Raw genomic sequence first — 20,437 nt, 5'->3', positions numbered from 1 at the left:
AGAATTTGGAATTGATTTGGATGGTGCACAAAAAAGATTTGTTAAGATAGCTCTAGCCGTAGCAAAAAAATGTATTATGTCAACCTGGAAATTGGAAGATAATTTGAAAATACAACAATGGTATATAGAAATGAATAAATGTATTCCATTAGAAAAAATAACATATAGTTTAAGAAATAATATTGAAATATTTGAACAAATATGGGAGCCTTGCATGAAACACAATAGAGAAAACCTACCGGGGACATTCACTACCTAAATTAACGAAAGGAGAAGGAAATGAATAGAATTGACTCAGTGGAATTTCTTGTTTATTTTTATTGAATGACAACATTGTTTGACTGGTTTAATGTATCTTAGATTTTGTACTTTAAATGGATGGGGGGTGGGAGGTAGAGAGGGTGGGATGGGAGGAGGGAGGGGGGGAGAAAATGACACTGTATATATTTGAAAAGGAAAATGTATGTATTATGGTCAATGTGGTTTATGGTGTGAAAAATAAAAAATTAAAAAAAAAAGACATGTGAATCCTCCAAAGAGACTCATTGAACAAATTTAGACTCGTGCTATCTTATTCACTCTTCAAGTTTTAGTGTATGTAAATGTGAACACACAAACCAAGTTTAAAAATGTTAACAATGTTGATAATAATGAAAATGCAAGTTCTTGGTGTTAAAGTTAAAATTGCAGATTTATACAAAGAAACATTGTTAGTTAAAAGTAAGATACTTTTGTTTTAAGAAAGGAAGATGTAATGATAATGATCATAGTTGAAAAGCAACTAGCAATATCTTAAGGATTATAGCTCCCGTTTGATTAGACTTGGTTGCCAGCAGGGAATTGACACACAAAGTAGGGCACCGCAGTCTGTTAGACCTGTAATGGTTGCTTCCAGCCTCATATGCTGTTTATATCAACTTTATATCCTTCATCCACATGTTGTCTAAGAGCTCACACACACAAATACAGGATGAAACAAGACACACACAAGAAAGAGAATTGATGGACGGTGGAGTAATGGTGATGGGACTGGAGCAAATTGAGGCAGTGCAGTGGTTGTGGGGGGGGATTGGGACTGTGGGTAGAGGCAGTGATAGAGTTGGGAAGCGGCATTATCGGATATGGTGGGATCCACTCGCTGCCCTCTGCAAGCCACAGGAACTCTGGGGAAATCAGGATCGGGGTCGGGATGGTACGACAGGGAGTAGGCAGCCAGTTATAAGGACTTGTTCTCCCTGGACTAGAATCAAGATTCAAGGGTGAAGGTTTAAGATGGAGATGGGGAGGAAAGGTTTCTCCCAGAGAGTAGTGAATCTGTGGAATTCTCTGCCCAGGAAGTGGAAGAAGCTGGTCATTTAAAAACACAGGTAGATTGTTGCACAATAGGGGAATTAAGAATTGTGAGGAAGAGGTAGGTAGGTGTGCTGAGACTATGGCCAAATCAGCAATGATCTTATTGAATGGAGGGACAGGCTCGATGGGCTGGGTGGCATGTATTTTTAAGAATGGACTTTTTTTTCTTTCCTTTCTTTATATTATGCAGAATGGCACTTTTGAACGATAGACAAAATAAAGCTTTTCAGTGTTTCTGGTACACGTGGCAATAATAAGGAAATCTGAGCAGAATTAGAAGGGTCAGAAATCTGAGGCCATTTGGCTTCATCCAGTTTCTGGAGGGAGGCAGAGGTGAATTCTTGGGAAAATGGGAAAACAAGGAGGAGAACGTATACATATAGGCAGACACTTACCGATTTAGGGTTGCCATGGTCGCAGAGTGCAAGTTTCTCAGGAACAAATCACCTGGGGAGTAGGACGAGGTTACAAGACACAAACACTGTGAGTTCAGGAAGTGCACACTCGGATGCCTTCATTCTCCCCCTTCTGAATATTAAATTGAGATTAGAGACCTTGATATAATGTAGCGTTAGGCAGATCTAGTTATGATAGGACACTGTCTACATGGTGAGTGGGAAGAGACTATGATGGGGGAGGTGGCCTATAGAACGAGATCGAGTTGATAGAGAGAATCAATGTAAGACCAATACAGGTGAGTGGGTGGAGGTGAATCCATGGGAAAAGGATACAAGGCTTGTGGCCCAGATTGCGATGGGGAGAGTGTACAGGACTTAGAGAAGAAGGAGAATCTATTATATAGGTGGGGGTACATAGGCTGCTTATAGTGATCTACTGGGCTGGGCTTGTCTGATAGCAAACAAAGGGAAGCTGGAGGAACTCAGCAGGTCAGGAAGCATCCACAGGTAGAATTAGCCAGTCAGCGTTTTGGGTTGGGACTCTTCATCAAGACTAAAGTAGAAACAGGGTGATATGAACCTTTGGCTATTTCTCCCTATGGATGCTGCCTGCTGCTCATTGTTTGCTCAAGGTGCCAGCAGCTGACAATGGCCAAGTACCAGAGGACCTCTGTTCAAGGTGAGTGGAGGAAAGTTTAGGGGAGATGTTGGAGGCAAGTACCTTTTCCTCTGAGAGTGGTTGGTGCTTGGAATATATGGCCGCTTCTGGTGGTGGAGGCAGGTACAATAAGAACATTCAAAAGGTTTGTCAACAGAGAAAAGTAGAGGGTTAAGGGTGTGAGGTAGGGAAGGATTGGATTGTTGTGGAGCAGGTTGACGTAGGTCAGCACAGCACCATGAGCCAAAGGGCCTGAACTGTGCTGGAATGTTCTGTGCTCTCTCTGGAGTCGTTTTGCATTTTCCTCCACTCTGTCACTTTGGAACCACATGAAGATCTAAGCTCACTCCTGTGCTTCAAGGGCTGAATTTGCATCAGACATGCTCATTTCCAGATGATCAGAAGGGGAATAAAAGGTTACGGCGAGAAAGCAGGGGAAGATGACGTCTGCCACGTTTCCAGGGTCGCAGCAGACTCGATGGGCTAAACAGGCTAATTGTGCACCGATGAATGAGGGTGATTCTCTCCCCCTCACCCCCCTCTGACTGCTCCTCACCTGGTTTCCAGCTGTTGTTGGTGACACACTGCCTGGGTGTATCTGCGCAGTCCACCTCAGTGTCGAAGGGGAGTGGATGCAGCTGGATGGGGGCACAAGGCTCCTGCTGCTGGTCCACGATGGTTAGGGGGAGGGTGGCACGTTGGCAGGCAGCTCGCTGCTGCAAGGGCCCAGGGGCAGGTAGACAGGAGCTGCTCCCACTGCCCCATACAAACTGGTCTGAGAGAGAGAGAGCGAGAGAGAGAGAGTATTCACACATCTCAGCAGGGAACTGGACTGTCCCAGGCCAGGAGTCGTGGATAGGATGACATTTCTTTATGAGTGGTTAACACTAACAAATGATCTGAGGTATCTCATGAGAAACCTATACAGACGGGTTGCAGGGGAGAACATACAAACTCACAGACAGAGGAGGGGGTCAAACCCGGGTCACTGGCACTGGAATAGTATTGGGCGAAAACCCTTCTGGTTGAGTTTACAGGGGATCAGCCAAGAAGATCACTGGGTTCACCCTTTCCTCCATTGACGACATTCACTGGGAGCATTGCTTAAACAGGGCTCAATGAATTAGTGAGGAACCTCAGTACACAGGATTTGTGACCATGACCATTGGGAAGGAGGTACAGGAGCATCAAAATCAGAACTGCCAGGCTGGGAAATGGCTTCTTCTTGCAGGCTGTGAGATTGATGAAACTGTGCAAATCATCTCAGAATATTTATAGTTGTTTTAAATAATGTATACATGAGATTATTATGTGCTGTGTATTGTGTTTATATGCATGAGCACTGTAGTCCAGAGAAATGCTATTTTGTTGAGTTGTACATGTACAGTCAGATAACAAACTTCATCAAGAACCTTGGAAAGGCTCACCTGTGGCTCGTAACCCCACCCCCCTCCACCCCACCGCTGGGTGAAGGGTGAAAGCTTGGGCTGATCGCCCAAGGGGTCGCCTCAGTGGTGACCTCCTGGTTCCTTGTCAGCTTCCAGGACTCTCCAGGTAGGGACAGGTCCTGGGAATGTTGAGCGCACAGCACCCCCACCCACCCTACCAGGTTCAGGGAGGAACCCCAACCCCACCCCAGGCCCGTAGTTATGCTGGTCCACCTCCCTAGGATGTGGACTATCTCTCTGCAAGAGAAGCAGAGACTGGTTGATGATGTCGGACAAGGACTGGACAGGGGTAGATGCCCTGGGAGCCTTGGTCCTCGGCCTGGTGAAACCCACCATCCTGGAAATGGGCAACCTAGGGCTCCACCTGAAGTGACCTGCTGGGGGTATATCCGAGAAATGGGAACCATGGAGGGGTTCTAGTAGTTTTGGGCACTCCGGAAATTACACTGGATCTGTCACGGAGACAACAATATTTTAATATAATTGTCTAATAATGAATGTTATCAAGTGATTTGATTTAATATTGAATTGATGTAATAAAGACTTTTGGAAAAAAAAAAGTGGACAAGTGGTCCTTGTGCTCTGTCAGAGGATGAGGTGGGTAGATACAGCACAGAGGTGGTAGGGATCAGATGCGGGAGCCCTTACCGTATTTCTGCCCCGCTGGAGTGCTCAGCTGCCTGCGCAGGTAAGCTGTGGACATCGCCTCAAGCCAGGCAGTCTGAAAGGAGAAATGTCAATCAATGCTGTTGCCTCGTGGTTAAGTCACTGGATCACAGCCAGAGCCCTGGACCACTGACCCTTTTGCCCAGAGCAGGGAATCAAGAGCCAGGCATGCGTTTAAGGCAAGGGAGAAGAAATATATTTACAGAGGTGGCGGTGGGTGCATGGAACAGTCTGCCAGAGGAGGTGGCTGAGGCCTGTACAATTGGCACAATTTATAGGCCAGATCCACGGATCGGATAGGTTTAGAGGAATATCAGCCAAACGCAGGCAGGTGTTGCTAGTGTGGGTGGGACATTTTGGTGTGCGTGGGGAGGTTGGCCCAAAGAGCCTGTTTCAATGCTGTTCGACTCTGACCAGAGTCACCGGTTAGAATGTGGTTGTAGCAGCTGTGAAATTTAATAGTCTCAGTAGCAGGTTGCTGTAGACATCCAACCGGTTGGCGAGAGGACTTAATGCAGGAAATGTGCCATCCTCATGCAGGTGACCCACCAACTTAGCTATTCATTCCCTGCCTCCTCAATTCAGAGCCAATTGGGCAGGGGAAATAAACACTGATGTGGCCAATGACGTCCACATCCCAGACACAGAAATAAAACAAACCCAGCAGGTTAATTGGAGTAGCAAGAAAGGCTGCAGACACTGGGCTCGAGTGCCACACCCAAACATGCTGGAGAAACTCAACAGGTCACACAGCATCTGCAGGAAGTAAAGGGTGAACAACTTTTGGGGCCTGGGCCACGAGATGTGTATAAAATAGGAAGGGGAGGGGAGGGAGAAAGGGGCAGGGGAGGAGCACAGGTTAACAAGTAAGAGATCACCTGCATCCACCTGTTGCCTCCTCCCACTGTCATTTCCTCCCCCTTCTCCTCCTCCCCATCTTTTTATTCATATGCCTGTCTGTTTTTGCTTGTACCTGGCCTTTGTAGGCCTGAAACGTTGGACACCCTTTACATCCTATGGAGGCTGCATAACCTGCTGAGTTTCTCTAGCACTTTTATGCATTGGTAACAAGTTAAATGTACCCCAACTCTGCATGCGTCAGGTGGGCATTCTGTAGAAATGCGCTCTGGTGCTGTTACCCCCTGAATCAACAGGTTTTGTGGAAAAAAATCTCAGTTGCTGAAGTCTTGCTTTGCATAGGATTTACTGCCATGGGTACTTCCAGCATTCAGCATTTGATTAGCTCTGAGGAGGCGATGGAGGTGGAAGAGGTCGGAGGTGTTCCGGGGAGAAGTGATGACAGGAGGATGGAATGCAAGTCGGTGACCAAGGGGTTTCAGGCAGAGGGAGAATTCCAGGCTGGAGCAGATCGCAATGTGTGGAGAGTAGGTGGGTATGGAGACCGAGGGGGATATGGGGCCAGGGTGGGTATGGGGACTAAGGAGGGTATGAAGACTAGGATGGAGTGTGAGGACCAGAGTACATGTGGGGATAAGGGTAGGTATGGGGTCTAGAGTGAGTGTGGGGACCAGGAGGGTACATGGTGGGGTGTGGGGACCAAGTTGGGTGTGGGAATTAGGAGGACACAGGGTAGGGTGTGGGGAAGAGGATGGTGTGGGGTGGGGTGTGAGGACTAGGGTGGGTATGGGGACCATGGTGGATATGGGGACTAAGGTGGAATGCAGGGTACACAATGGAGGGATGGGTTTGGTCTAGGGTAGGGTGGAGGGTACACAGTAGAGGTATGGGCTTGGTCCAGTTTGGGGTGCAGGGTACAAAGTGGAGGGATGTGCTTGGTCTAGGGTGGGATGCAAGGTAAATGGTGGAGGGATGGGTTTGGTCTAGGGTGGGGTGCAAGGTACCCATTGTAGGGATGGACTTGGCCTAGGGTGAGGTGCAGAGTACAAAGTGGAGGGTTGGACTTGGCCTAGGGTGAGGTACAGGCTACAAAGTGGATGGGCTTGTTCTAGGGTGGGGTGCAGGGTACACAGTGGAGGGTTGGACTTGGCCTAGGGTGAGGTGCAGGCTACAAAATGGAAAGGTGGGCTTGTTCTAGGGTGGGGTGCAGGGTACACAGTGGAGGGATGGGCTTGTTCTATGGTGGGGTGCAGGGTACACAGTGGAGGGATGAATTTAGTCTAGGATGGGCTGCAGGGTACATTGTGTAGGAATGGGCTTGGTCTCGGATGGGGTGCAAGGTAAATGGTGGAGGGATGGGTTTAGTTTAGGATGGGGTGCGTCTAGGATGGGGTGCAAGGTAAATGGTGGAGGGATGGGTTTGGTCTAAGGTAGGGTGCAGGGTACATGGTGGAGGGATGGGTTTGGTCTAGGGTGGGGTGCAGCGTAAATGGTGGAGGGATGGGCTTGGCCTAGGGCGAGGTGCAGGGTACATTGTGTAGGGATGAGCTTGGTCTAGGGTGGGGTGCAGGGTACACAGTAGAGGGATGGGCTTGGTCTAGGGTACACGGTGGAGGGATGGCCTTGGTCTAGGTTTGGGGCTGGGTAATAGTGGAGGGATGTGCTTGGTCTAGGGTGGGGTGCAGGGTAAACGGTGGAGGTATGGGCTTGGTCTAGGGTACATGGTGTAGGGATGGGTTTGGTCTAGAGATGGGTGCAGGGTACATGGTGTAGAGATGGGCTTTGTCTAGGTGGGGTGCAGGGTACAAGGTGGAGAGATGGGGCTTGGTCTAGGGTGGGGTGCATTGTACACGGTGGAGGGATGTGCTTGGTCTAGGGTGGGGTGCAGGGTACATGGTGGAAGGATGGGTTTGGTCTAGGGAGGGGTGCAGGGTACACTGGAGAGATGAGCTTGGTGTAGGTGGGGTGCAGGGTGCATGATCCAAGTTAGTGCCTGAGCTGGTGTACGAGGGCCAGGGTGAAGGGTGGGTTTTGTCTTGCCTGCACTTGGTTCCATAGACATACCTTATTTTTTGTCTTTGGGCCACAGATCACAGAGAGTCCACTTGTGGTGTTCGGTATCCACGGGCGTGGTTTGGGATGTTGGTCGCCATGTGTGTGTGGCAGCTGTACCTGGGGACGACATCAGACAAGGTCTCCTTCGTGAAATACACAGACCAACCAGAAGAACATCTAACCCTACCTCCCTGCCGTTCGTCTGTGTCCAGGCGGATCACGCTCCGAGAATACCCTTGTTCAACCTTCCACCAATTACTGCACACCTCTGGATTTTCACTGCCTCTGATAGAGGAGTCAATGTAAATTATCCTCAATTCAACCCCCACCCCTTGAAAATCAAGATGGTGGCACAACTTAGCTTGCAGCAGCCAATCCATACATGGATGTTTCCATTTACTGAAGTAGGTGCCATGAAGAAACATTGAAAAGGATTGAGGATGGTCTCTGGAATGATGGGGAACGGGAAAGGCAATGCTGGAGACATCATGAAGGAAGCAGACCTCTTGAAAGTCACCAACATCTGACTCAAATGACTGGTGCTGGTGGCATGAGTTCGTTGCGGCCTGGTGGTCATGGATGAAACCCTCTGTGTCGGGGACAATGGTGTGATGAGTGGAATCGGTGGTGAAGACTGGAGTCGCAATACCTCAAGGCTGGAATCAGCAGGGCACCGGCCGACAACCTCAAGGTGGGGTGTGGCTGTGGGAGACATCTGCCTCACTGACAGTGGCGCTGTGTCGGGCTGGAAGAATGGCGAAGAGTTGAGGAGGTAGTCGAAGGGTCTGGAGCGGTGGGCCATGTGGTGGCCTGTTGGGGCATAGCCAAGGCTCAGAGGAACTGTAAATTGAGGGAGTTTCCCTGGAAAATAGGCTGGAGGACTCTTGGTACCATCCATAGCATAGCAGTCGTAAACCTCAGACGACAAAGCCTCTAGGTGGGAGACGGCAACTGCTGAGCCAGGAGCCACTTTATGTTGATATGGACATACCTATCCTGTCTTACTGAGCCCACAGACTGGTCTCCATCTATAAACATGTTCTGTTTACTGTTACTTTTGTACATTCTGTATAAAATGTTTGGCCTGGAAGTCAGCCTGAAGAAAACTGAGGTCCTCCATCAGCCAGCTCCCCACCATGACTACCAGCCCCCCCACATCTCCATCGGGCACACAAAACTCAAAACGGTCAACCAGTTTACCTATCTCGGCTGCACCATTTCATCAGATGCAAGGATCGACAATGAGATAGACAACAGACTCGCCAAGGCAAATAGCGCCTTTGGAAGACTACACAAAAGAGTCTGGAAAAACAACCAACTGAAAAACCTCACAAAGATAAGCGTATACAGAGCCGTTGTCATACCCACACTCCTGTTCGGCTCCGAATCATGGGTCCTCTACCGGCACCACCTACGGCTCCTAGAACGCTTCCACCAGCGTTGTCTCCGCTCCATCCTCAACATCCATTGGAGCGCTTACACCCCTAACGTCGAAGTACTCGAGATGGCAGAGGTCGACAACATCGAGTCCACGCTGCTGAAGATCCAGCTGCGCTGGATGGGTCACGTCTCCAGAATGGAGGACCATCGCCTTCCCAAGATCGTGTTATATGGCGAGCTCTCCACTGGCCACCGTGACAGAGGTGCACCAAAGAAAAGGTACAAGGACTGCCTAAAGAAATCTCTTGGTGCCTGCCACATTGACCACCGCCAGTGGGCTGATAACGCCTCAAACCGTGCATCTTGGCGCCTCACAGTTTGGCGGGCAGCAACCTCCTTTGAAGAAGACCGCAGAGCCCACCTCACTGACAAAAGGCAAAGGATGAAAAACCCAACACCCAACCCCAACCAACCAATTTTCCCCTGCAACCGCTGCAATCGTGTCTGCCTGTCCCGCATCGGACTTGTCAGCCACAAACGAGCCTGCAGCTGACGTGGACTTTTTACCCCCTCCATAAATCTTCGTCCGCGAAGCCAAGCCAAAGAAGTATAATGTTTAATGTAACGTTACACTGTTAATTTGTAAGGATTAAAATTGTAATTGGGAGGCTGGGACAAGATATGGTGACCATGGTTCATGACGGCTGTACAGTGATCCCTTGATATGGTGACATTTTGCCCGCTCCTATGTTTGGTCTTTGTATAGTATTATATTATTAAGTAACAGCTTGAACTGGAGAAACGTAATCTCGCGTTTATGGCTGTTTTACTTCAGGGGCTGTGGTCCTGTGGGAGTGACTTACATTGTCTGGGTCAAGGCCTCTCCCACAATCTACAAGGCAAAGTTAGGAATGTGGCGGATCTCCTTCCATAAACCTGCATGCATGCAGCTTCAACAACTCAACACCATCTAGCACAAAGAAGCCCATTTGATTGGGCTCCCAACTATGACTGTAGCCGTTCACCCCTCCCACCATCTCATCCAGGCTACTCTCACCACTGCTCTCAAAGCCACATCCTCTATGCCCAAGATTGACAGCAGTAGGTACAGAGGATCACCAGCACCTACAGGGGGCCTTCCGAGTCACACAGCAATGACTAGGAAATGTGTCACCTGCCCTCAACTGTTGCTGGGTCTAAATTGTGGCACTGCAGGGAGCACCTGCAATAGGCCTGCTGCGGGTCAAGACAGCAGCTCAGCCAGTGGTGCAGAGCTCCCAAAAACAAGGGCCCGCAATATTCCTCCTTTCAACCACACAGTGAATCAATGTAACATCAACAAACTTCTGAATTATACCCCTACACTTCGGTCAAAACCAATGGCATGTTATAAACTCAAGGGAGTCCACTATGATCTGTACTAAAATTACCTTCACTCGCTGCTATCCTGCATCCTGCCAATTTGCCTCTTCCTTGGATTAGATGGGGCTTTTCATGTTTTGACCAGGCTGCAAATCAGGACCTTGTCAAAAGTTTTGCTAAATCCAGTGTGCAATGGAGGTTTTTTTGGCGGGAGATAGAAGTGGGCAGTGCGGAGTTGGGAAACAGCAAGGTTCATTGGTGTGGAAGGAAGATTCCATGGAGACAACTTCAAATGCCCTGTCCTCCCTACTACCTCCTCAAAGACTCCAACCACGTGGTTCAGACCCCACCTCAAACTTTCATCTGCCAATCATGGTCAAGTAGAGTCCTCTGGAGTTGCCCTCTGAACTCAGGTGTCGAAGGCAGAGGTCCTGGATGAGCTCAGCAACTGTCAAGCGGTATCTGCATCTGGAGTCACACTATTTATGTCCCTGGTCCAGTGGATGGACAACCCAGACACCGATTCAGGTTGGGACCTGTCCTCGGAACTTATGGTGGGGGCGGGGGGGTTGGAGTTGGAGGGCATGGAGGGGATACAGGTTTCAGAGCAGAGGTGGCAGGGATAGTGGAGGAGGAAGGTGTGGTACAAAAGAGTGTTGGGAGATTGGTTAACGCAGATCCGGTGAGGAGGAATATGAGAACTGTACGCTGGGTTGGCATTTTCAAGTAACAAGGGATAAAAGGGCTATAAGCTCCCCACCAAGGTGAAAGGGCATGGAATATTCCAGCAAAAGGCACAAGAATGACACAAACTCGAAGAATATTCTTTCTTCAGTCCGGGCACTTGCAAGCCTTCTGGGATGAATGCCAGGCTCTCAAACTACATGGAGTGTTGTGAGCTTCACATCTCTAAGGAAGAATGTTGGAAAGGATCCAGAAGATGTTTACGAGCATGACCCTGGGGACAAGAGGAGAACTTGATGCCTCTGGGACCTCACTCAGAAGGATGAGGGGCGGATTTCATTGAAACCGCCTGAACATTGAAAAGAGCGGGTGTGGAGAGGATGTTTCCAGAAGCGGGGAGAGTCTGGGACCAGAGGGAATGGCATCAGAATAAAAGCAAAAGGACAGAGATGAGGAAAAGTTTCTTCAGCTGGAGGGAGGTAAATCCAGATGGCTGTGAAGGCCACGCTATTGGGTAGATTTAAAGCAGAGGTTGGTAGGTTCTTGATTAGTGTCAAATGTTACAGGGAGAAGGCAGGAGAATGGAAAAATACACCAGCTATGATTCGAATAACCTAATTCTGCTCCTCTGTCTTTTGTTTTAAGCTGCTCTCTTATTGTTACCCACCATCAGCCCCTGCGCCCTCCCAGGTACTAGGATACACTGAGTATTGCATTCCGTTCTAACCTCATTACATGATCAATGTAGACGATTTAGAGAAGATGCAAAGGAGATTTACCAGGATATTTGCTGGATTAGACATGACCTATGAACAAAGGTTGGCAGATCTAGGGTTTTTCTCTTTGGAATGAGAGATGTATTAGATTATGAGAGGCACAGATAGGGCAAATTACCAGCAGCTTTTTCCTGGGGTGACAATTACAAATACCAGAGGACGTCTGTGTAAGGTGAATGGAAGAAAGTTTTGGGGAGATGCCAGAGGGTCGTTTTTCACACAGAGGATGATGGGTGTCTGGAATGCACTGCCAAAGGCGGTGGACAGGCTGGTAGAATAGGACATGCTAAAGACTCTCAGATAAGCACATGGATGTAAAATAACTAGAAGATTATGGATGTGAGGGAGGGACAGATTAGCTTGTTGTGGAGTAGACTTACAGAGGTCAGCACAAGATCGATGGCAGAAGGGCCTGCACTGTGGTGGAATGTTCCATGTTTGGTAGAGCATTTGGAATCATATCCATGCTCTGATAATTCCAGGATTGGGCATTCCCTGAGGTAGCTACGTCATCAGTGGCAGAAACACGAACCCCGCACCACCCTCTACTTACTCACCCTCTGTCCGTTTCACTAGCTCCCCCGAGCAGCTCTTTGAGTGGCTCTGATTTGGGGTTCACTCACCCCCTTTCCTGAGTACTGCCACGGAGCACCTTGGCTCCTCTCCAAGGGAATGGAATGAGATGGGGACATGCCACTCTCTGAGTAGGGGAGTCACATCTGTTTTGGAGGGGACTGTTGTGCGTGAAGGAAATTTGGCTCCTCTCTGCCTGTCTGGAATGCGTGGATTGCGGGTGGCACTTGTCCTCCCCACATCTGGACTTTATTCGGAAGTCACATCACCTGTCAGTCAAGGTTGGGTTCCAGCCACTAATTAATGTACACCTTGCTGTTGGCTAATTCAAATCACTCAGCGTCACTATTGACTAGACACAGGAATTCAAACCCTATTTAGCACCAAATCAGAACACATTGCTCTCTCTCTCTCTCTCTCTCTCTGCCTTGTGGTGATAGCCCTGGATACCACTCCAGGCCAGGTTGCTACTGCAGACGTTGCTTGGAAGGGTCACAGGTAAGGTGTGCACAGCACTGAAGCTGATCCGTAGTATCACTATAGATCAATACTTGCAGTAGAGCTGCACCTCCCAATGATAAGGGGTCCGGGACAGGTGTGTATATCCCTGTGGGTACCATTTGTACCAGGGCCATATCTCCTGACGATCAGGGGTTCAAGACGAGTGTGTATACTCTTGTGGGTACTGTTTGTACTAGGGCCATCTCCTGATGATCAGGGGTCTGGGACGTGTGTGTATACCCCTGTGGGTACCGTTTGTACCAGGGCCACCACCTGACAATCAGGGGTTCAGGACGGTGTGTAATCTCCTGCTATAGTGGGCAAATGTCGGCACTGCCTGTGTGAATTAATAACTGTGTATCGTTTAACATTTTCCCACGCTATTTTATAAATTGTGTGCATGTGGAATTTATTCCCATTCAATTTTCCCAGGCTCTTCTATAAATTGTTGTGTGTTAATAAAGTTAAATTTCAAACCCTTGTGTCCAGACTCGTCTCTCTGTGAACCCACCGAATCTGATGCTTTTCTGAACACCACACTCCTTCTGCTGTGGGGAGAGAGGAGCCAGGCCTGTGATTCCCACTGCACTGCTGTGACTTTATCATGGTTCCTCAGCCCATGTCCTTGAACACAACCTCCAACTCTGTGGTGGGACAGGGATCCCTGTCAAGATCACCACAGACCTTCCCTCTCCATCACTGCCATCCGATGGGGGTACATGCTGGTACTCCGGGAGGGCAGCGCACGAACGTAACATGAATATTACACTGGGGAGAACCCAGTGATGCTGATATTCAACATACCTTGACCACTGTGGTCCCAGTGGACCCTGCTTTCTCAAAGCTCCCTGGAGATTCGCTCTCTTTGCCCATCTTCCCTGAGGCCTTCATCAAACACAGAAGGTGAAGCATGGTCAGAGTGATGGAAAGATGGAGTACGGCTATGGGAATGGGGTGGAGGGACCAGATCACAGAAACAGAAAATAGAGATACCTCCCAAAGAGTGGCAGTAGATGTTGTCTAGTGGATATCTAGGACACAGTTCCCAATGAACCGCCTCACTCCAGAAACCTCAGGCATGGACACATCCATGTAACCCCATGCTCTGTTACCTCTCACATCCTTCCTCCCCCACTTCCTTGACTTCACTGACCCGCCCTTCACCCCCTCTTCTCCATCCTCACCGTCCCACTCATTCACCCCCTCCCCATCCTTGATCCCCTCCTTCAACCCCTCTCCCCCTCATCCTCACCATCCCCCAACACCCCCATCCATACCATCCCACAACTTCACCCCCCATCCTTACTGTCCCTCCTTCAAACTCTCTCCCCATCCTCACTGCCCTCACCTTCACCCTCCCCATCCTCACCATCCCCTCATTCACCTCCCAATCCTCACCATCCCCTTCACCCATTCCCCTTCCTCACCGTCCCCCTCCTTCACCCCCCAATCCTCACCATCCCCTTCACCCATCCCCCATCCTCACCATCCCCCTACTTCACCCCCCTCCCTCATCCTCACGGTCCCCCTCCTTCACATCCCCCGTCCTCACCGTCACCCACCTTCACCCTCCCCATCCTCACCATCCCCCTCCTTCACCACCTCCCCCATCCTTGATCCCCTCCTTCAACCCCCCTCATCCTCACCGTCCCCAACACCCCTTATCCTCACCATCCCCTCATTCACCTCCCAATCCTCACCATCCCCTTCACCCATTCCCCTTCCTCACTGTCCCCCTCCTTCACCCCCCAATCCTCACCATCCCCTTCACCCATCCCCCATCCTCACCATCCCCCTACTTCATCCCCCTCCCTCATCCTCACGGTCCCCCTCCTTCACATCCCCCGTCCTCACCGTCACCCTCCTTCACACCCCCATCCTCACCATCCCCTTCCTTCACCACCTCCCCCATCCGTGATCCCCTCCTTCAACCCTTCTCCCCCTCATCCTCACCGTCCCCCAACACCCCTCATCCTCACCATCCCCTTCTTCACCCCTCATCCTCACCATCCCCTCCTTCATCCCCAAATCCTCACCATCCCCTTCACTCATTCCCCATCCTCACCGTCCCCCTCCTTCACCCTCCCCATTGTCACCATCCCCCTCCTTCACCACCTCCCCATCCTAGATCCCCTCCTTCAACCCCTCTCCCCCTCATCCTCACCGTCCTCCAACACCCCTCATCCTCACCATCCCCTCCTTCACCCCCCCAATCCTCACCACCCATTCCCCATCCTCACCGTCCCCCTCCACCGTCCCCCTCCTCACCATCCCCCTCCTTCACCACCTCCCCCATCCTTGACCCCTCCTTCAACCCCTCTGCCCCTCATCCTCACCGTCCCCCAACACCCCTCATCCTCACCATCCCCTCCTTCACTCCCCCCAATCCTCACCACCTATTCCCCATCCTCACCGTCCCCCTCCTTCACCCTCCCCATCCTCACCACCCCTATCCTCATCATCCCCCTACTTCACCCCCCACCCTCATCGTCACGGTCCCCCTCCTTCACATCCCCCGTCCTCACGGTCCCCCTCCTTCACAACCCCATCCTCACCATCCCCCTCCTTCACATCACTCCCCATCCTCATCTTCCCCCTCCTTCACTCCCATCCTCACCATCTCCATCCTATCTCCTTCCTCCCTCACTGAACCCCTCCCCATCCTCCATACCCATTGCTTCTCTCTCTGTTGTGATATTGTCTTCTGTCACAATCCCTCATCTTCTGCTACCTCATCCCCCACTCTGTGCACCAGCCTCACCCCACTCCATATTCACCTCCCCCTCTGGCTGTCCATTGACCTTTGCCATCGACTCCTTCATCCGCAGCCCCCTTATCACTCTCCTCTGACCTCCATTATCCCATCTGTGACCTTACTTACCACAGGAGGTCTCAGGGGGACTGGTGGTGGTGGTCTGGCCCATGGGCGGTGCTGCCGCAGCCAGTTGCGGTCCCTCCTGCTCCTTAATCGCTTTTTCTTCCGGAAGCTCTGTGAGAGACACACAGACGGTCTCCATATTAGTACGCCTCATAATGGCCCCACTCCACTGAAACCTACCTCTCTGGCTCCAGGAAGTGTGTCCTTGTCAGCCTGAGACACAGTGGACACAGTAACCCTCTCCAGGAGAGGCAGTGTGTGAACAGTGCAGTTTGTCAATGGGGGGTAGGGATTGTGTAAACAGTGCAGTGTGTCAATGGGGGTAGGGAGTGTGTAAACAGTGCTGTGTGTCAGTGGGGGGGGGTAGGGAGTGTGTAAATAGTGCAGTGTGTCAATGGGGGTAGGGAGTGTGTAAACAGTGCTGTGTGTCAGTGGGGGGGTAGGGAGTGTGTAAATAGTGCAGTGTGTCAATGGGGGTAGGGAGTGTGTAAACAGTGCTGTGTGTCAGTGGGGGGGGGTAGGGAGTGTGTAAATAGTGCAGTGTGTCAATGGGGGTAGGGAGTGTGTAAACAGTGCTGTGTGTCAGTGGGGGGGTAGGTAGTGTGTAAATAGTGCAGTGTGTCAATGGGGGTAGGGAGAATGTAAACAGTGCTGTGTGTCAAGGGGGGTAGGGAGTGTGTGTAAACAGTGGTGTGTCAGTGGGGGGTAGGGAGTGCGTAAACAGTGCAGTGTGTCAGTGAGGGGAAGTGGGAGTGTGTAAACAGTGCAGTGTGTCATTTGGGGTAGGGAGTGTGTAAACTGTGCAGTGTGTCAGTGATGGGTAGGGAGTGTGTAAACAGTACAGTGTCAATGGGGGGATAGGGAGTGTGTGTAAACAGTGCAGTGTGTCAGTGGGAATAGAGAGTGTAAACAGTGCAGTGTGTCAGTGGGAATAGGGAGAGTGTAAACAGTGCAGTGTGTCAGTGGGGGCTAGGGAGGGTGTAAACAGTGCATTGTGTCAATGGGGGGTAGGGAGTGTGTGTAAACAGTGCAGTGTGTCAGTGAGGGGAGTGGGAGTGTGTAAACTGTGCAATGAGTCAGTGGGTGTAGGGAGAATGTAAACAGTGCTGTGTGTCACTGAGGGGAGTGGGAGTGTGTAAACTGTGCGGTGTGTCAGTGGGGGTAGGGAGTGTGTAAATAGTGCAGTGTGTCAGCGGAGGCGAGTTTTGGACAATATTTGGAGGGTAACTCACGAGGGAGATGTTGTCATTTCAATGGATGTTGTCAATTCCTGTCTGCCCAACGAAAGGCATTTAATGAATGCCAGTGGATGCTTGTTGCAGTCTGATCTGGTGTCTGGCTACTGCCAGGCATGAGAACAGGTCAGGATCAGGGTGATTTGTTTAGGGCATGTTTGGGCTTCTCGTACGAGTCTTCCCCTGTCCACCGTCAACACTGATGTTGACTGATTTTTTTATTGTACATTTTAATTTAGAACAGAACATGGTAATTAGCCCTTTCCTCCCCGAGCCTGCGTGTCAGTTAACCCATTGACCCTGCAGGTCTTTGGAACATTGGACGAAACACTTCGGGAGGTCATGGGGAGAATGTAGAAACTTACTGAGGACTTGAAAATGGAGCAAGCAGCTTTGGATGTGGTGAGCCAGCGGGGCATGCTGGGAGCTGGAGAGGTGGGCGGTATCCTTCCAGCTGTCATCTGTAGCCCTGACCACCCCCTTTCCCAATCCCACTGCTGACCTGGAGCACCTGTCCTCTACCTTTGCTGCCATTCTCATCAAGTCTGTTGGAGGTCCATCTGACTCTGTGCTGTTTGAACCACTGGTGCTGGGTAGAAGAGCAGGTGTAACATTAGCACATCTCAGAGTGGCAGCCAGGGTATGCCATCCACACAGGACCCCCATTCCGCACCCACACATCACATCAAGCATGCACACAGGCCACACAGTCTCCCGGCACACAAATGTACTGAGAAAACCCAGCAGGTCATGCAGCATCTGTCAGCAGTAAAGGTAATCAGCCATTCACCATGAATCTGGAAAAACAGGCTGACGTCTGATCCTTCCCCTCTCCCCAGCTTTTTATTCAGGATTCTGGATTCCCATCGAATGGCTCAGGCCTTATATGGTCAAATGGATCAGCAAGTTTGCAGATGACACTAAGATTGGAGGTGTTGTGGACAGTGAAGTAGGTTTTCAAACCTTGCAGAGGGAACTGGACCAGTTGGAAAAATTGGCTTCCATATGGCAGATAGAATTTAATGCAGATAAGTGTGAGGTGTTGCAGTTTTGGAGGATAAACATGTTAAATGGTAGGGCACTGATGAGTGTGGTAGAACAGAGGGATCTGGGAATACAGATTCACAATTCCCTGAAAGTGGTGTCACAGGTGGAAAGGGTTGTAAGCAGAGCCTCTTCATAAATCAAAATATTGAGTATAGGAGTTGGGATGTTATGGGGAAGTTGTATAAGATATTGGTGAGGCTCTTTGTGGAGTATTGTGTGCAATTTTGGTCACCGAATAACAGGAAAGATATCAGTAAGATTGAAAGAGTGCAGAGAAGATTTACTAGGATGTTGCCTGGACTTCAGGAACTGAGTTACAGGGAAAGGTTAAACAGGTTTGGAGCATGGACACAAGTGCAGGTACTTGTGTCCACACACTTGTTTTTGCATGTGTATACACATTTGTGTGTGCTTGCATGTGTGGCATGTGTCCAAGTGGTATCTGTAGGTGTGTATTGTGGGATTCCTATGTGTGTGCAGCACATGTGGTTTGGAGATTTGATGGAGGTATACACAATTATGAGGGGTGTGGGCAGAGTAAATGCAAGCAGGCATTTCCACTGAGGGTGGGTGAGACCAGAACTAGAGGTCATGTGTAAAGGGTGAAAGGGGAAATGTTTAAAGGGAACATTGGGGGAAACTTTATGTAGAGAGGGTGGAACGACCTATCAGTGGAAGTGGTGAGTGCAGGATGAATTAAATAAAAGTTTGGATTGGTACATGGATAGAAGGGCTATGGTACTCGACAGAATAATAGTTTGGGATTGGCTGGATGATATCTGGAATGGGTGAACAGGCTGGGCCTGACCCTGTCAGCATTCAGATGAGTGAGAAGCGATATGATTGAAATGTGGAAGGTCCCACTGTGCCTTGAGAAGGTGAATGTGGAGAAGTTGTTTCTGCTTGCAGAGAATTAAGAACTTCAGCTGCTGTTTAAAAAAAGGGAATTGAGGGATGGGGCAATCTTTTTTTTAAAAAGTCTCAGTGTGTGAAGCCTTTAGAAATTTATTCCTGAAAGGGAAGAGTCCAAGTATTTTCAAGTCATATGTGAATGAATTCTCGACAAGGAAATTGATGAAAAGTTACTGCAATGGACAGGAACACGGGGTTAGGGAGAAATAGTTTTATAGCATAGAAACAGGCCCTTTGGTCCAACATGTCCATGTCAACCAAATTGTGAACCCAACCTAGTCTTATATTCCTCTGAACTTCCTATTTCTTGTAACTCTCTAAGTCCCTTTCAAATATTGAGGTTTCAGCCATGATCTATTGAACAGTAGTGCACCCTGAAGGTGCCAAGTGACCTCTGGTAGATTCTGCAGTGTTATGGTCATCATTAACGGTTTTATCCAGGTTTACTGAATTGTGTGTGATTGTGCAAGCGCTTGCTTGTCTGTGCATGCTCACAGTTGTTTGTGTGCATGTGCTAGTGCAGGTACTTGTGTCCACACACTTGTTTTTGCATGTGTATACACATTTGTGTGTGCTTGCATGCGTGGCATGTGTCCAAGTGGTATCTGTAGGTGTGTATTGTGGGATTCCTATGTGCGTGCAGCACATGTGGTGTGTATTTGTGTGCACATGATGTGTGGTATCTGTGTGTGGGCAGGGTGTGGATGCGGTGTGTGTTTGCAGTGGGTGTGAGCATCTGGTGTCTGTGCATGTGTGGTGTGTGTGTGTGCACGTGTGTGTGTGTGGTGTGGGTGCAATGTGTGTGCGTGCATGTGGTGTGTGTGTTTGTGTATGTGTGTGTGTGGAATTTCTGTATGTTTGTGTGCACATGTGTGGTATGTGTGTCTGTGCATGCGTGTGTGTGTGAGGCATCTGTGCGGCATCTTTGAGTACTGTGAAAGTTGTGTCAGGCATGTGTGGAAAGTGTGCGCATGCGCGCGTGCCTGTGTGTGCGTGTGCATCCATGTGTGCGTGAGCGGTGTTTGAGTGATGCAGCCTCTGGTTTACCAGCCAGCGAGTTTACCCCTCCTTCCCCACTCCATCATGCCTCACACACAGCACCAGCTTGGCTAGATCTCTTTGTACCTGGACTCCAAGTCGGATATGGAGAGGTCACTGAGTGCCACGTCTGAACCATACTCGCGGCCCAGCCTCTCCAGCCTCTGACGGGCTACCTTCCATAGAACCACGTGAACTTCCGCCAGGCATTGTTTGAACTGAAAGTTTAGGAACACAGTATCAAAGTCTTGCAAACAACTCAGACACACTGGTGTCAACAAATAAAACTTGCCTGACTCCTTGCTGAATATGTATTGTATGCGTTTCCTCAGCACCATTGTGTATTGCACTCAACCCCAGCTGTTCCTGTTTAACTCCATTCATACTGATCTCTCACTGAACTCTGTTCAGTGCACTGCATTTTATTCTGATGTACTTGTGGATCGACTTGCTGGATAGCATGTGAAACAAACCGTTACCTAAAGCAGCTGTGAAAAATGGTTGAAAGTGATTAAACTTGCACCATCCTGTGATGGAATGCAAAGTATGTAGATTAGAGCTTGAGAGTAGACACTACTAGCTAGTGGGCCCCTTCTTATCTCGAGCCCCAAGGAT

General features: G+C 49.7%; 1 protein-coding gene across 4 annotated transcripts in view; it reads right to left on the bottom strand.

Annotated features, from left to right (window-relative positions):
- The window catches only part of agbl2 (AGBL carboxypeptidase 2), a 191,103-nt gene that overhangs the window by 37,899 nt on the left and 132,767 nt on the right, over positions 1–20,437 (bottom strand). For all 4 annotated transcript variants that reach the window (XM_069894445.1, XM_069894451.1, XM_069894459.1 and 1 more), the window contains 8 exons: positions 19,910–20,040; positions 17,348–17,414; positions 15,594–15,701; positions 13,517–13,597; positions 7,446–7,553; positions 4,506–4,578; positions 2,966–3,184; positions 1,749–1,800 (listed from right to left, as the gene is read on the bottom strand). In XM_069894445.1, the coding sequence (XP_069750546.1) occupies positions 1,749–1,800; positions 2,966–3,184; positions 4,506–4,578; positions 7,446–7,553; positions 13,517–13,597; positions 15,594–15,701; positions 17,348–17,414; positions 19,910–20,040 (839 nt within the window). The remainder of the gene's footprint in view (positions 1–1,748; positions 1,801–2,965; positions 3,185–4,505; positions 4,579–7,445; positions 7,554–13,516; positions 13,598–15,593; positions 15,702–17,347; positions 17,415–19,909; positions 20,041–20,437) is intronic.

Source organism: Narcine bancroftii, chromosome 1 (genome assembly GCF_036971445.1).
Source record: "Narcine bancroftii isolate sNarBan1 chromosome 1, sNarBan1.hap1, whole genome shotgun sequence".
Lineage (NCBI taxonomy): Eukaryota > Metazoa > Chordata > Chondrichthyes > Torpediniformes > Narcinidae > Narcine > Narcine bancroftii.
Note: the sequence above shows the minus strand (reverse complement) of the source record. Positions and strands in the feature narration are given on the sequence as shown.